The sequence below is a fragment of the Hemibagrus wyckioides genome, linkage group LG16 (genome assembly GCF_019097595.1).
Source record: "Hemibagrus wyckioides isolate EC202008001 linkage group LG16, SWU_Hwy_1.0, whole genome shotgun sequence".
Taxonomy (NCBI): domain Eukaryota; kingdom Metazoa; phylum Chordata; class Actinopteri; order Siluriformes; family Bagridae; genus Hemibagrus; species Hemibagrus wyckioides.
Genome location: NC_080725.1, coordinates 6,090,314 through 6,104,723, shown reverse-complemented (window position 1 = coordinate 6,104,723; position 14,410 = coordinate 6,090,314). Strand labels below are relative to the sequence as shown.

The following is a 14,410-nucleotide window of genomic DNA, read 5'->3' as shown; positions in this document are numbered from 1 at the left end:
TAACAACAGTTTACACAGTTTTACTCAAGCATTTGCCTAGCATTAATGTAGGCTACCTTAATAGCACTTCAGCCAGCTAACTAACTAAGATGAACCCAAACATGAATTTGCAATTATCAGTTAGTTAACAGATTTCATTTAGTGTAGAATATAAACAAAACATGTGTTCATCAAACAAGCATGTTAACAGAATAATTTAATAATCATTGGCCAATTTTAGCTTCAACAGTCACGTAGTATCCTTTTTACAAAAATGATAGAAATAGTGAAATATATGAAATTGTCTTTTATCGATCATATTAATAGCAGATTTGGTAGCTATCAAAAGGCAACTCAAACATTATCATCTTTTAGCTAGCAAGCTAGTAAATTACCGTTCTGTTTGATTGGGTCTTTGTACGTATATAAGATGTTATACATTTTGTTTTTGCAACAAACAAACAAAACAACAACAACAACAACAACAACAACAATAATAATAATAATAATAATAATAATAATAAAGAACTAAAAATTGAAGTAAAGAAGTTACAATAGCCATTTGTTTTTGAATATGCAATGAAGTTAAAAATTATAGTGGGGTAAAAACTATTCTTAAAATTTAGGGGTATGTTTCTACATTTTTACTATACACCACTGTCCATGGATGCATCTGAAAACATAGCTGGTGCTATACACATTAACATTGCTTCAACAGATGATTTTAAAGCTGATTTGCCCGCAGATGGATTACTCATTATCCTGGGTCATCATGTCAGGGAAGATTTTCCCATTTAAATGCTAAACTAAAAGGATAGTAAAAAAAAAAAAGAAATGGAGCCCCAAGTGCAATATAGTCAGCCATCTGTGCTGGAGAATTCTACAAAATTCTGACATGCTTTTTGAATTCCTGGATCTAATGCCTTTCTTTGTGTTTTTCGTTTTCAGTTTTCAAGACAGCCATAGTTTTTGTGTACAAAGATTGCTTCAAGCAGAAGAAGAAAATTGTAAGTGCTTTTGTTGACCCCTTTTTTGTTCTTTTTTTTTTTTTTATAAGAGAATTACAGCGTGGGCAGTACAAGCCTGGTCCTGACAGCATGATTACTGTTAATGCATTTACGGTTATCTCTTTGTGCCCTTCTTTGTGTATCATTTCCATAAAAATGTCAGAAAAGAAAAGCTCTTTACACGAAGTGAAACTTAAAGTTCCCATTATTTGTCAAAACAGGTATAGTCACCAAGGACTGACTTTTACCTTACTAACTGCACCCTTCGGCAGAGTTTATTAAAATGTGCAAAAATACATACATTAATAAATAAAATACACTGGGCAATACTATTGTGAGTTTAAATATATGGGGAATACATTATAATATATAGGTACTACATTTTAATACATTATAACTCTATATATTTATATATTTTTACATATTGTTTATATGCGCAAATTATTTGCACGTCGAAAAATGCACTTCTGGTTAGATGCTAACTGTATTTCATTGCCTTGTAACCACATGTGCAGTGACAATAAAGTTGAATCTAATCTAATCTAATCTATATTCAAATTATTTTTTATTTTAAAGGAAAAGATATTTCTCCAGTTTTTAAAGCTGTTTATTTTATACAATAATTTTCTCTTGTTCTATTAAAGGGTGCTAATAATTTTGAACCTGACCCTAAATTAAACTTTATATGGCATGTGGCAAAATTCTGATACAGTGAGATCTAATGTGCCATTTATTCTATTAATCTCTTGTGACTTTATGCATTGTTCTGCCACTCCGGTTCTTCATATTTCTCTTTTTCTTCTTTTTCTTTCTCTTGTTGTAGGGAACGTCTCACAGAGGCTTTATTTCTGATGAGAAAGACCCTTTTCGATTCAGGCACATGATTCCTTCAGATGCTCTCCAAGTCCGCAATACTACCAGTGAGTCTCTCCACTCCATTTACTTTCATTCCAGCATTTCGCCATATAAAAGCTAAAAAGTTAAAAGCTTGGAAAATAAATTATTCTGACAGTTTGATGTTAAATGGCGATGCTGTATGAGCTTGACACATAAAACACAAGTTTGTCTACCATTGTATCTGCGATTTATGGCCATTAATCATGCTTGTGAACTTTGTTGAGACATTTTTCATTTGAAGATCAATACTCTGTGTAATTAGAGCCACATAGAAATAACCTATCCATCTCATTTCCTAAAGATATAAAGTATCCTATTACTAATGACATGTAATTACGTTTCATTCACTCATTCTTTACAGGGGATGATAAATATTTTATGTACTTTATTTTTTTTACAAAGTTGGGGCAGGACTGTAGGGTATGTTTCTTGGTAAATGGCTCCATACACTGCATGTTCACTTTTAACTTCTTGCCCTGAAGTTCAGTAGCCTGTGATTATTTAATGTATATCAGGCATCTCTTGGGTCCATGCAGACCACAAAATTAGCGATTATCTGATCAGGTCATGTCCTGTGATTTACATTCTAGGTTTAAAGTCAACTAAAGTCGGAAAACAAATGTAAATATTTGTCTATGCTTGTTAAGCTTCAGATGGAACGGCAGTATGTGAGATAGTTCACGTAAGATCAGAGTCTGAAGGGAGGCCAGAGAGGACTTTTCATCTGTGCTGTAGGTAAGTCACCAACCGTAAGACCTCACATATGCGTTTCCTCCTACATGAATAGATTATTAATAGAACTAGCAGTGGCATTTGGCTATATGATATTAGAATGGAGGGCTAAAGTCTACTATCTTTTGGGGGAATTTCACTTTGTGTAATTATTTCATACAATTGCTTTCATAGTCTGCTTGAATCTAAAAAGAATCCTCCCCAGAGCATTGTGGGTTACATACATTATTACATGGTCCCAGACATTAAAACCAGCTGGGACATCTATACAAAAAACAAACATGTACAGTATTGACCCATTCTATTTTCTGTTCCAGCTCCTCTGAGAGTAAGAGGGACTTTCTGAAAACAGTTCATTCTGTCTTAAGAGACAAACAGCGTAGGCAGTTGTTGAAGACAGAGAGTTTGCCTCTTAATCAGCAGTACATTCCATTTGGAGGGAAACGCTTTCTTGCACTGAAAGGAGTCCGGCCCATGAACAGAGCAGGTAAATCTTCATCTGCTGTCTTCATGTGTGAAACCTGCCTGGCATTTACTGATCAAGTCATGAAACTTCAGCACAACTGTCTGACAGTATTTAACTTCTTCTTCTTCTTATTCTTTTTCTTAGTTTCAGCACCACCTGGAAACATCGGCCGAAAAAGACTTGTACGCAACCGTTTCACAATCAACACCGACATTGTTTTTGACAATTGCTCCAGCCAAGACTCCACAGATCTTCCCCAGAGACATCATACCTTGCCATCCCAGAACAATCAGCAAACTGATGGAGACACAAACCACTGGGTGGAGGAGCAGTTTGACCTGCAGATGTATGACAGACAGACTGATGTAAAGGAGACAGACATCCTCAGCGATGACGATGAATACTGCGAGTCTGTCAAGGGATCCTCAGCTGAGCCCAGCCTAGAAGAGTCTTTTGAAGCTCTTATTGCTGAGGTTGAGGAGGACCAAAAGGAGGAGGACAAAAAGGAGGAAGACAGAGAGAACAAACTCCCAGAAAAATCCCTTGGCCAACTAAGGTTGGCGCCGCTACGTAAGCAGTGTGCTGTAGAGGATGAGGTGGCTCAGAGGGAGATGGAGGTTATCTGGGTCCGCAGAGATGATTTTAACAGTGGTTGTGGCACTGATATCTTCTGAAGTCAATGGTGAAAAACATAGAGGCATACAGACATTTGAGCCAGTTTTCTATCCATAGATTAAGCTTACTGTCAGACAAAATATCAAAAGATGCTTTGTTGCTGGTGTAAATACATATGACAATAAGTTTAAGAAAGCTTACTGTTAATGGATCTTCTAGTCCCTGTACACCTTGTTTGGCTGTAGTGACACTATTTCCAAACTCTTAAGCAGTGCATTAGGACTGTATGAACTAACTTAAGGTTGCAAAAAAAAGATCTGAATGGAACTGCACAATGATGTGGACTCCATATAAACTTTCACCTGGGACCTACTGCACAATCACATGTCTATGAATCTTACACGTACTGACATGCTGCATGATGTGCACTCCTATCCTGTAGGCAGCTACACTTCCTTTCCAAATCTATTTGCCAAAATAATTATTTTTGTAAAAATACTAGGAGCGTGGGTCTGTCCTGTTTTTATAGCTTTTGACCACTGTTCTATACTCAAGGGCTGTGTGTGTTCGTGATGTCCAGGGAATCACGGCTAAGCTCGAGCCTTATCTTACTCATCAGCACCACACAGATCACTTTGTCCAGAGCACAAGAGCATAGTGTTGCTAGTACTTTCCTCTGAAAGTCACTGTTTACTCTTAAGCATTTGCAACATTTTTGTTCATTCCTTTCCTATTGGTTTTACAGTATACCCTCCAGTCCAGTATTACCCAGCCCTATTCACTAAAGGGATGATTTAAATTATTATTATAGATCCTGCTGTACTTGAATTTTCTATCACGGTCGTTTTGGGAAGGTGTAATGCCCTGACCTTTTAGCCCCGCACACTGCAATAATGTGAGTGCATTTTGGTTCAAGGTACCAAACTCATCACAATTTTCTCCTCTATATGGTATACTACTGAATTACATACCCACTCAAGGTCAGCAGTGACACACTGTATGATATAACATCACCAGTCACGCTTGTTATGTAGTGAACAACAGTTGAACAGTTCAAAGGCAGTGAGTTTGAAATGAATCATGTGAAACATAAGGATTTGATGAATTTGGACCTTTTGTTGTATTTTATACAACAGTTGTTTAGATGATGGTGGATATAGCATATTAATAAAAAGTTATATTTTTTAAAATGAACATGGACGATGTGAAATGCAATCAATTACTGTATATGTTGTTTTGACACTTTTTTTGGCAGAGTTGTGTTGTAAAAAAAAAACCCTGTAAATATTACTCAACTTTTACATTGTGCATTTTTGAAAATGTATACTCATAGTTTTGTGAACTATTATTATTGCGCTTCTTTAAATAAAAATTTCTTTATTTATATTGGCATTTTAATATATTACTTGAGTATTAAGTCCGTCATTGTTGAATGCACAGAAAACAACTTACGAAAGAAAGAAAGAAAGAAAGAAAGAAAGAAAGAAAGAAAGAAAGAAAGAAAGAAAGAAAGAAAGAAAGAATAGATAGATAGATAGATAGACAGACAGACAGACAGACAGACAGACAGACAGACAGACAGACAGATAGATAGATAGATAGATAGATAGATAGATAGATAGATAGATAGATAGATAGATAGATAGATAGATAGATAGATAGATAGATAGATAGATAGATAATTGGTCCAACTTCAAGATTTTTGTTTCAGTAGGGTTTAACCCAATTGTTGCAGCTATACACAGTGGAAATTCTTCCCCTTGAAGGTTAACATAGTGTCATGAGTGAGATATTCATTATGGTCAGGAATTAGCAGTTGTATTTTATAATCTATGTTTGTCAGTCAATTAATGTTAAGGAATACTGTGGAGCTGTTTATGGCTAGTAAGCAGCCTCATCAAAAATGACCCTAAACTAAAGAGGAAGAGAAACAAACAAACAAAAAAAAAGAATTTCTTTAAAATGCGTTTAAACAAAACACTTAAAATAATAAACAATATCCACTTCAATGTAAAAAGGACTGAATGGCTATAAATAATAAGGATAAAGAGACTATAAAGAATGAATAAGAAGTTCTTTCTGTGGTTCATTAAATTTCAGTTCAGTTCATAGTGAGAGCTCCAATTAGAATTATTTGAGCCTCTCCTGCTTTTGGATATAATAAAATTTGATAATTCAATTAAATTCAATTTGTATAGCGCTTTTAACAACAGACAAGACAAAGCAGCTTTACAGGAGTATAAAAACATAGAGGGAAAAAAAGATTATAAAGTTTAAAGTCAAGTTACTATTGTACATTGTATCCCTAATGAGCAAGCCTGATGCAAGGAAAGATGATATGAGGAAGAAACCTTGAGAGGAACCAGGCTCAGAAAGGAAACCCCTCCTCATTTGGTTGACACTGGACAGTAAATAATGTCCTTCCTACAACAGCAACCAAGAGCTCTTGAGGAACTATTAGGTCAGTGTAGTTTCTGAGTTCATTATAGACTTAACACTAATTCCTTGCTGTGACAAGCTGACAGATGCAATGGCACTTCAGGGATGGCTTGATAGTCTTCAAGTGGTTCTATCCACAGCAGTCCCCTGGATCACAGGCTGTCCATGCACATCTATCCACAGCAGCAGTGACCACCACCAAGCCACCAGGGGTAGAGCATCTGGATGGATCAGGCAGGTCCGAAAAGAAGAAGTGGTCACACTGGGAACTCAGAACACTGGAAGCTTGGGAGTGGGACATATACAGTAGCTGGACAGATTATACTCCTACTCCAGCAAATTAACAAAATACTATGAAAATATTAAATGATTTGAATACATATGTTTGGTTTGAGACAAGTAGTACTTTACAGCCACCAAACTTTGAATAACTTGCCTTTTGCCCGCACAATATACTGGATAGGCAGTCAGGTAATCCTCACCTGCTGAAACCTGAGTCAGCACCGACCCGGTCTGCTCTCTGATATGTCTGCAGGACAAGCAAGTAGCTGACATTTGGGTTGATGATTACCAGTTCTGCTCTTAGGGAATGTAGGATGTTGTTGGCGGTCTAACACATTGTGTCTGGCAAGCCTTTTCTACCCACATTTTAGTTTAGTTAGATAATCACCCTGTTTGCACACACTTTCTAAAATGGTAATAAACTGATGTGACAGGGAGTTTTTCCTTGCCACCATCACCACAGGCTTGCTCATTAGGGATAAAATAAAAATAGTTTAATAATTTATACTTATTTCTAGTTATTTAGTTATATATTTTTCCCCTCCCCTTTCTCCAATTCTTTTGTAAAGCTGCTTTGAGACAATGTTCACTGTAAAAGGCCCTATACAAAATAAATTGAATTGAATTGAATTGAAATGTGTATACTTATAAACTTAGGATTATTATGTATGTCCAAGTATCCAGTACAACTAATCAACAAGCAAATACACCGGTCAGGCATAACATTATAAGCAGTGCCAGGTGAAGTGAATAAGACTGATGATCTCCTCATCATGGCACCTGTTAGTGGGTGGGATATATTAGGCAGCAAGTGAACATTTTGTCCTCAAAGTTGATGTGTTAGAAGCAGGAAAAATGGGCAAGCGTAAGGATTTGAGCGAGTTTGACAAGGACCAAATTGTGATGGCAGCAGTGGTCAGTATCTATCTAAAGTGGTCCAGCGACAGGGTCATGGGCGGCCAAGGCTCATTGATGCACGTGGGGAGTGAAGGCTGGCCCGTGTGATCCGATCCAACAGATGAGCTACTGTTGCTCAAATTGCTGAAGAAGTTAATGCTGGTTCTGATAGAAAGGTGTCAGAATACACAGTGCATGACGGGTCAGGGCTGTTTTGGCAGCAAAAGGGGGACCAACACAATATTAGGCAGGTGGTCATAATATTATTCCTGATCAGTGTATGATCCATATTTATACAAGAATATTCATAAGAATGCATTAACTGTGGATATAAAATACCTTAATATAATTGAAAATAAATATTCACTAGATGGCGCCATTCTCCACCTCACGATAAAAAGTGATCCTCTATTGTCAGCTGTCACTGCAAATTCAGTCTAAAAAAAATATTTAGTCCAAAAACAACGGCCCAAGCTATATGGAATTAAAATACCTGTCTAATCTAATCTAATCTAATCTAATCGTTTATGATTCAGCTAACACTATGGTTAGATCCATTTAGTGTTCATCAACTGAATGATGAAAAATGAAATGGGAGAAAATAGATGTTAGTATTCGCTATTAGATATAATGAAGTTTCCACTCTTAGAAAACTACTATATTATTACTTTGTTTACATTATTTTTTAGTTCTTGAGTTTTGGATAATAAAAAAACAACAACATTTAATTCAAGTGACCAGTGAAACTGTAAAGTCAAATCAAGGCGGTATTATTGTCATTCCTCTATATAGCTTGTATACGAAATGTCGAAGCTGTACTGTAGTGAAATATAAACACTCTAAATGATCAGTATAACAGCTTTGATAATGCTGGGTTGACATTTCCACGTATATAGCGAAATGTTAATAATTGCTTATACTCTGAATGCTTCGGGTTTAAACATGTTCATGTGGACGCTCGACGCACGCGCCTGAACCGAGCGCGCCCTAACTCACGCGCTCATCCAGGTGTTCTTCATATAGAAACTGAGTGTTGGGATTTGGACAAAACAAAGCTCAGCAAACGGACAGAAGGTAGAAGAAAAAAAATATTTGACATTCGAGTCAGTAAAGAGGGCTTCGTGTTTTCCCCAGTTTTCATTGAGGTGTCCGAAAGCGTGGGGAAAAGAGCAGGGAAGCGGATGCGAGTGCGTTCGACTCGACAGCGTCTTCATTAGACGCTGGAGATGAAGTTTACTACCAGTTTGGATTACGGAGCCATGGAGAAACGAGCCAGGCTGCTGCTCTCGCTGTTCTTCATCATGTCGAAGTTATGTCTCAGTGAGCACCAGGTCCTCCGAATCGGTAAGTTTCATGACATTGTGTAGCCTTTGTTTTTGTATAGGACATCAGCAGTTGTTCTTATTCAGTCACCTTGATTTAACTTAACGATTAATGTGAACTTATCTGTTCTAGTTTCTGGAGATCGTCTTTCTTTTCAGAAAGTTTATGTATACATTGTGAGAAAGCAAGAGTCTCTGTGAGATAAACATTCCCTGCTCCTGAACTTTTAAGAGCAGGATGATGAGCCAAAAACGAAAAGAAAGTAGAGACCTCATGGGTGGCTATGTCCAAATTAATTATGACTGTGGTTACCTATGGAGTGAGCTTCATTGACACTCATTAACACTCCCTCCCATTTTAAATAATAACAATAATAAAATATTGTTTGTTATACCTATTGATATCAGTATCGGTGTTATGGACGGTATCTACCTGTCCAAAAAAAGTCACCATCTGGATTAAACTAAGCAAAAAGGTAAGAGCCTTCCATTGATTAATGACTGCAGTGATTACTATGTTTCAGCTGGCAGCAAGTTATTTAAACCTTACTGATGCTTCTCATGTCTTAAACAACCATGAAGACATATCCTGTGGTTGTGGAACAGATGTTACTCTGTTTCAGAGTCAAATTATTTGCCAGCTTCAAGGAAAGAAAACAACTACAGAGATTGCTAAAACGACTAAAATTCGGTTAAGAATGGTCCAAGGTAGGATTAAACCTGGTAGGATAGTGTTGAACCGTCATCTTCAAGGAAGAAATGTGGTCAAAAAATAAATAAATCTAGAATGATCAGGATTGGAGATAACTTAAAGGTTTGGTGAAATAAAATGCTAAAAACAAAAAAAAAAAAAAAACAACAAATAAAAACCATAAAACATTCAGAAAGCCATTTATAAGTGAGGCTAATCTGGAAAAAAAAGCCTCAGTTTGCTAGGGAGCATAAACATTGGATACTTGAGCAATGGAAAAAGGTCAAGAGGTCTGTTGAGTCCAGATTTACCCGGTTCCAGAGTGATGGGCGCATCAGTGTAAGAAGAGAGGCAGATGAAGTGATTCATCCATCATGCCTAGTGCCTACTCTACAAGCCTGTGTGGGCAGTGATATGAACTGGGGTTGTTTCACAGTTGGTCAGGTCTTGGTTCAGCAACGTCATGTGACCAAAAATGAGGTCAGCTGACTACCTGAATGTACTGAATGCGCAGGTTTTTCAATCAAGGGAAATTTTTCTTCCCAGATGGCATGGGCATATTCCAAGATGACAATGCCAGGAATCATCACAATCAAACTGGGAAAGAGTTCAGGGGGCATGAGACATCATTTTCACACATGGATTGACCACCACAGAGTCCAGACCATAACCTCTTTGTGAATCTTTGGGATGTGCTGGAGAAGACTTTACACAGCAGTCTGATTCTCCCATTGTCAATACAGCATCTTGTGCCACAGCGAAGGTCGCAATCAAAGCAAAAGGTGGTCCAACAAGTGTGGGGTTTTTGTCTAGGCTGTGTAAAATCAGAATTTTGTTGAAGCAAAATAACTATTCATAAAGTCTTTCTTATTTACATTAGCAATTAAATTTTTCTTTAACCTGAATTCCCTGCAAAAGAACTGGGTTATTGATCCTCATCTGACTCACTGACCTGAGCCTGCTGTAGAATTTTGGTCGGTCATGCAGCGTTACCAAACCTCTTCAGAGGTAAAGTATTAGGGCTGTAACGATACGATGTATTGAATAGTTTTGTTCGCAATTCCATACATCCGTGAATCAAACAACACATTTTAAAGACTGCATAATAAAATAGGCTATTCTTCATAAAACAGCCTATTCCTTATTATATGAGCTGTATTATAATTTAAACTTCAAGATTCACCTTCTCTTCTGTAATTCTGGTAATGCTACTTCAGTAATCTCCAACCTATATGGTAGGAAATCATTGAGAAATCTCGGCATAAACAAACTTCATGAACCCTGGCATAGACATTACTTTAGTGTTAACTGATTATTAGCAGGTAGCATTGGCACCTCACATGTTCAAAAATCCCATATTGGTGAGAAGACCAGGTGTCTACAAACCTTTGACCATTTAGTGTAAACAGGGCTGGGCAATACAGCAAAAATAAAATCCCCTTTTTTATTTTAGATGATTCCTGATCAAAATTTGAATTTGTATTGTTTTACATAAAGCAGCTGCAAAGGGAAACTATTGTTATTGGGAACATAAATATTGGGAAACTGTTATTTTTTTATTAGAACAGTAATACTTGTACTGTAGATGTGTGAAAAATAATAAACAGAACCTCTAATAGTGATCAGAAAATAAGAACAATGTTTTCATTTAAATATCCTTTTAAAGGGTTCAGCAAGCACAACAAAACTAGAAAAAAAGTAATGTAAGAAACATAAGTTTCTTTAACTGTTTCTTTTCTAGAATAGCAAGCAGCTCTCACTTTGAACAAGGAGCAAACATAAGCTCCTAACAATTGTTGTCAAGTTGTCAAATATGAAAAACAGACACATAAGGCAGATCGGTATATGTTTCTTGAGAGCATCAGAAGCCTATCTACCATTTCAGGCTTGAGGGATGCCCTCTGACAGGTAACACAGCTGTACTGAAACCTGCTCAGAAGGGGCACTGGTATACTTGCTTGCTTGCTGCTTGAATCACAACTGTTGTTGTGTGTCAGGCTGATTTGTATTTTTGTTATTTAGATGAGACATTGACTCTTTAACAGCTTGTGTTTGATTCTCTCCTCATTCTCCTGTTCACGATAAAATGTCTGGATACAAGGATCCATGAGAGAGGCGAACAGACATGAGCTCATCTGTGGCAGTGTCACTGTGTTTACAGTTTGAGGTAATGAATTGTGGTGCATTTGATTGTAGAATGTTGTTAAATTGATGAAACACAGGTTTGTGGTAGAACATGCTCACATGCTCTTCACCAACTCTTTTAGTGGACTTTATTTACTGGCTCTAAGACCCCTATGTGCTGCCATGTAGACTTGATTTGAACCCAGAACCCAGGCTATGGCTTTCTCCTGTTCCAAAATCCTGTGTGTCAATTTTGGTCTGGAACCTGCCTTGGACTCAGTAATTAGCTAATGAGTGGGTGGGCCAAACTTATCCGGAGCTGAAGCCAAATCTCTTCTTCTCTTCCAGCTGAAAAAAAAGCACTCACAACTCTTTCTGACGAAAAAAAAAAAATCCACTAAACGCTATTTTGCTAATGTATGTGAAAACACCAAAGGGAGCTCTGCTCTCTCTCTCTCGCTCTCTCTCGCTCTCTCTCTCTCTCTCGCTCTCTCTCGCTCTCTCTCGCTCTCTCTCGCTCTCTCTCTCTCTCTCTCTCTCTCTCTCTCACACACACACACACACACAATTACTCAATTACACAATTTTTTCTGTGCAATTAAGTGTAATAACACATAAATGAGTTATAACGTAGCAGTGGCATTGTGGAGTCCATGACTGCACTTGATCAGCTTTATAGCTTTGATCATGTTGCTTCCACTGTCAGTAGTCACACAGACTTGTCTGCCTTTTTTAAGCTTCCAAGATGCCAAACCTTCTTTAAAGCCCCTGGCTTATTACTTTGCCAGTGTGATAGTCAGGGAAGAAGCCTCTTGTCTGGAGGCAAACACTTTGCAGTGTCCAGGCTACACTGATGTAGTGAACTCATGTAGGACTGAAAGGTACAGCTAATCCAAAAGTCTGTCTTGGTAGCATAACACAGTGTTCTCTTCAACTTATGTGCTACTCTTTCACAGATAGTAGTATACAGACAAGGCAATTCTACAAAGTATTTGCGACTAGGCAGCTCATACCTAGGATCAACTGTTTGCAGCAATTTACTGAACCCTTCTTTCTTGACAGAGAAATTGGGAACCATTTTTTTCCACGAAGGGCCTTTTTGCCATATCACAAAGCACTCATAAATTATACAGCTAATGTTAGCTGTCTTTCAGCTTTTGGTGTCTGAGGGCAGCTTGTTTTTTTGTTGATTTGTTTCACACATTGCTCTCATTCCACTAGACGTTTAGGCCATAAATGAATTTTTAATGTAAATATGGTAAAGGCAATTCAGTAAGCTGATTTAATATGAGGAAGAAACCCTGAGAGGTACAAGACCCAAATGGGAACACCAACCTTGAGGTGTCAATACATGTTCTAGCCACATTTTTTCAGTCTCATCATATGCATTTGGATAGGCTATCCAAAAATCCACCATAGTGACATCAATTAGGTTTTCCCCAGGCATACTGACAAATATCAAGCTCTGTCTATGCAGCATTATGTAACAGGAAAATGATGACATTAGTCTACTTCAGGTGCTTTTGTTTGCATCATTGTGCATCACCGGGTACCATTTACATGCATCTATAAAGACATGAGACATGCAATGCTGTGACTCATATGTAGCACATGCGACGTTTGTAATTTTTGAAATGGAAAACAATTTTGCACAGTTTTAACATTTGTTTGTTTAAAATTCTGTCTTTGTGAAATGTAATTTCATTCAATGGTGCTTGTCAGTGCATCAGGCCTGCACTGACTGAGTGAATATTGTGCAGGTGAAATCAGTTGGTCTTATTCTTGGGTTCATTTTATAAAATGGAAGTTGAGTTTCATTGTAATTTCTTTTTATATATTTTTTTCAGTCCCTCCAGCTCATGCATGAAGGTTGACCAATCCCAAGGCAATGCCGCAAAATGTTTGACAGATCCCATTTGCAGTTCTTTTTGTTTTTAACTGCAATATTTTCTACTAAAGTTAGTTGTTTCGAAAGAAGTCATTTAAACCACAGCAACTCTGAACTTTGTCTAACATTAATCTTGGACTTTTTGTACTATGTTTCTTATGTTCTGTAAAGCTGCAGTCTCGAACAGAGCAATGACAATTTGGTCATGTGAAAGCTGTCATCCAGATCTGCAAGTGCACCAGGGTACATAACCCAACACTACCTGTAGGAGGTGGTCTGAGTCTGGTTGCGCTGTAACTGTGATGCAATTCCAGCGAACTCATGCTTGGTTCTACACTTGTTCAGTAAAGTAACGAAGTAACGAAAAAATCATTAGTTTCCGCAACATATGTGTACCATGATACAAATGAAACAGTGTGAGCTGCAGAATTTGGACAACAAGTGGCTTTCTGGAGATACAATGAATGCATAATAGAATTTTAAAAATGCACTGGGGTTTCGATAATTGTATTATCCTACACCATGGGAACTTCATTAGGAAAGATTATTAAAAAATCAGTCTTTAGATCAAATGATTTCCACAGGCTGCACATACCATTGTGTCTCCTCCCCCATTCTTAACAGTTGGCAGCTGACATTGTGTCCTGAATTCATTGTTGGGTTTTCTCCGATTATATAAATCCATTCTGGATGAACGAAATGATGAAAGTTGACTCATCAAACCATCCTAATTGTGTGTTTTTTTTAATTACTCAGGGGTCAAAGCTTTGTATACCAAGTTATTCACTTTCACATATTGGTCTTTGACACCAGAAGGTTTCTGATTCCCAGCTCTGACAGTAAATTCCAGCTTTGTAAAGCTCCAGCAACTCTGCTACTGTTTTATGTTTATGACATTGGGAGACAGAGGTGTTGGTGCACTGTGAAACTATGCTGTATAGTGTCAGTCTATTCCTGTTAGTCAGCTCAGACTGTGAGCCAAAAAACATTTTGTTTATCATGTGGATTTGAAAGACCCACAGCTGATGTCTCCAGTGGCTATAACTGGTAAAATCAAGGTTGCTGTAGCTT

General features: G+C 37.4%; 2 protein-coding genes across 8 annotated transcripts in view; both read left to right on the top strand.

Moving 5' to 3' along the window:
- tiam1a (TIAM Rac1 associated GEF 1a) overlaps window positions 1-5,080 on the top strand; it is a 52,659-nt gene extending 47,579 nt beyond the window's left edge. For all 3 annotated transcript variants that reach the window (XM_058411915.1, XM_058411918.1, XM_058411917.1), the window contains 5 exons: window positions 928-986; window positions 1,810-1,906; window positions 2,531-2,618; window positions 2,933-3,102; window positions 3,226-5,080. In XM_058411915.1, coding sequence (XP_058267898.1) covers window positions 928-986; window positions 1,810-1,906; window positions 2,531-2,618; window positions 2,933-3,102; window positions 3,226-3,755 — 944 coding nt within the window. In that variant the 3' untranslated portion in view covers window positions 3,756-5,080. The remainder of the gene's footprint in view (window positions 1-927; window positions 987-1,809; window positions 1,907-2,530; window positions 2,619-2,932; window positions 3,103-3,225) is intronic.
- Window positions 5,081-8,285: 3,205 nt separating this feature from the next.
- grik1a (glutamate receptor, ionotropic, kainate 1a) overlaps window positions 8,286-14,410 on the top strand; it is a 48,685-nt gene continuing 42,560 nt past the window's right edge. For all 5 annotated transcript variants that reach the window (XM_058411545.1, XM_058411541.1, XM_058411542.1 and 2 more), the window contains exon 1: window positions 8,286-8,658. In XM_058411545.1, the coding sequence (XP_058267528.1) occupies window positions 8,541-8,658 (118 nt within the window). In that variant the 5' untranslated portion in view covers window positions 8,286-8,540. The remainder of the gene's footprint in view (window positions 8,659-14,410) is intronic.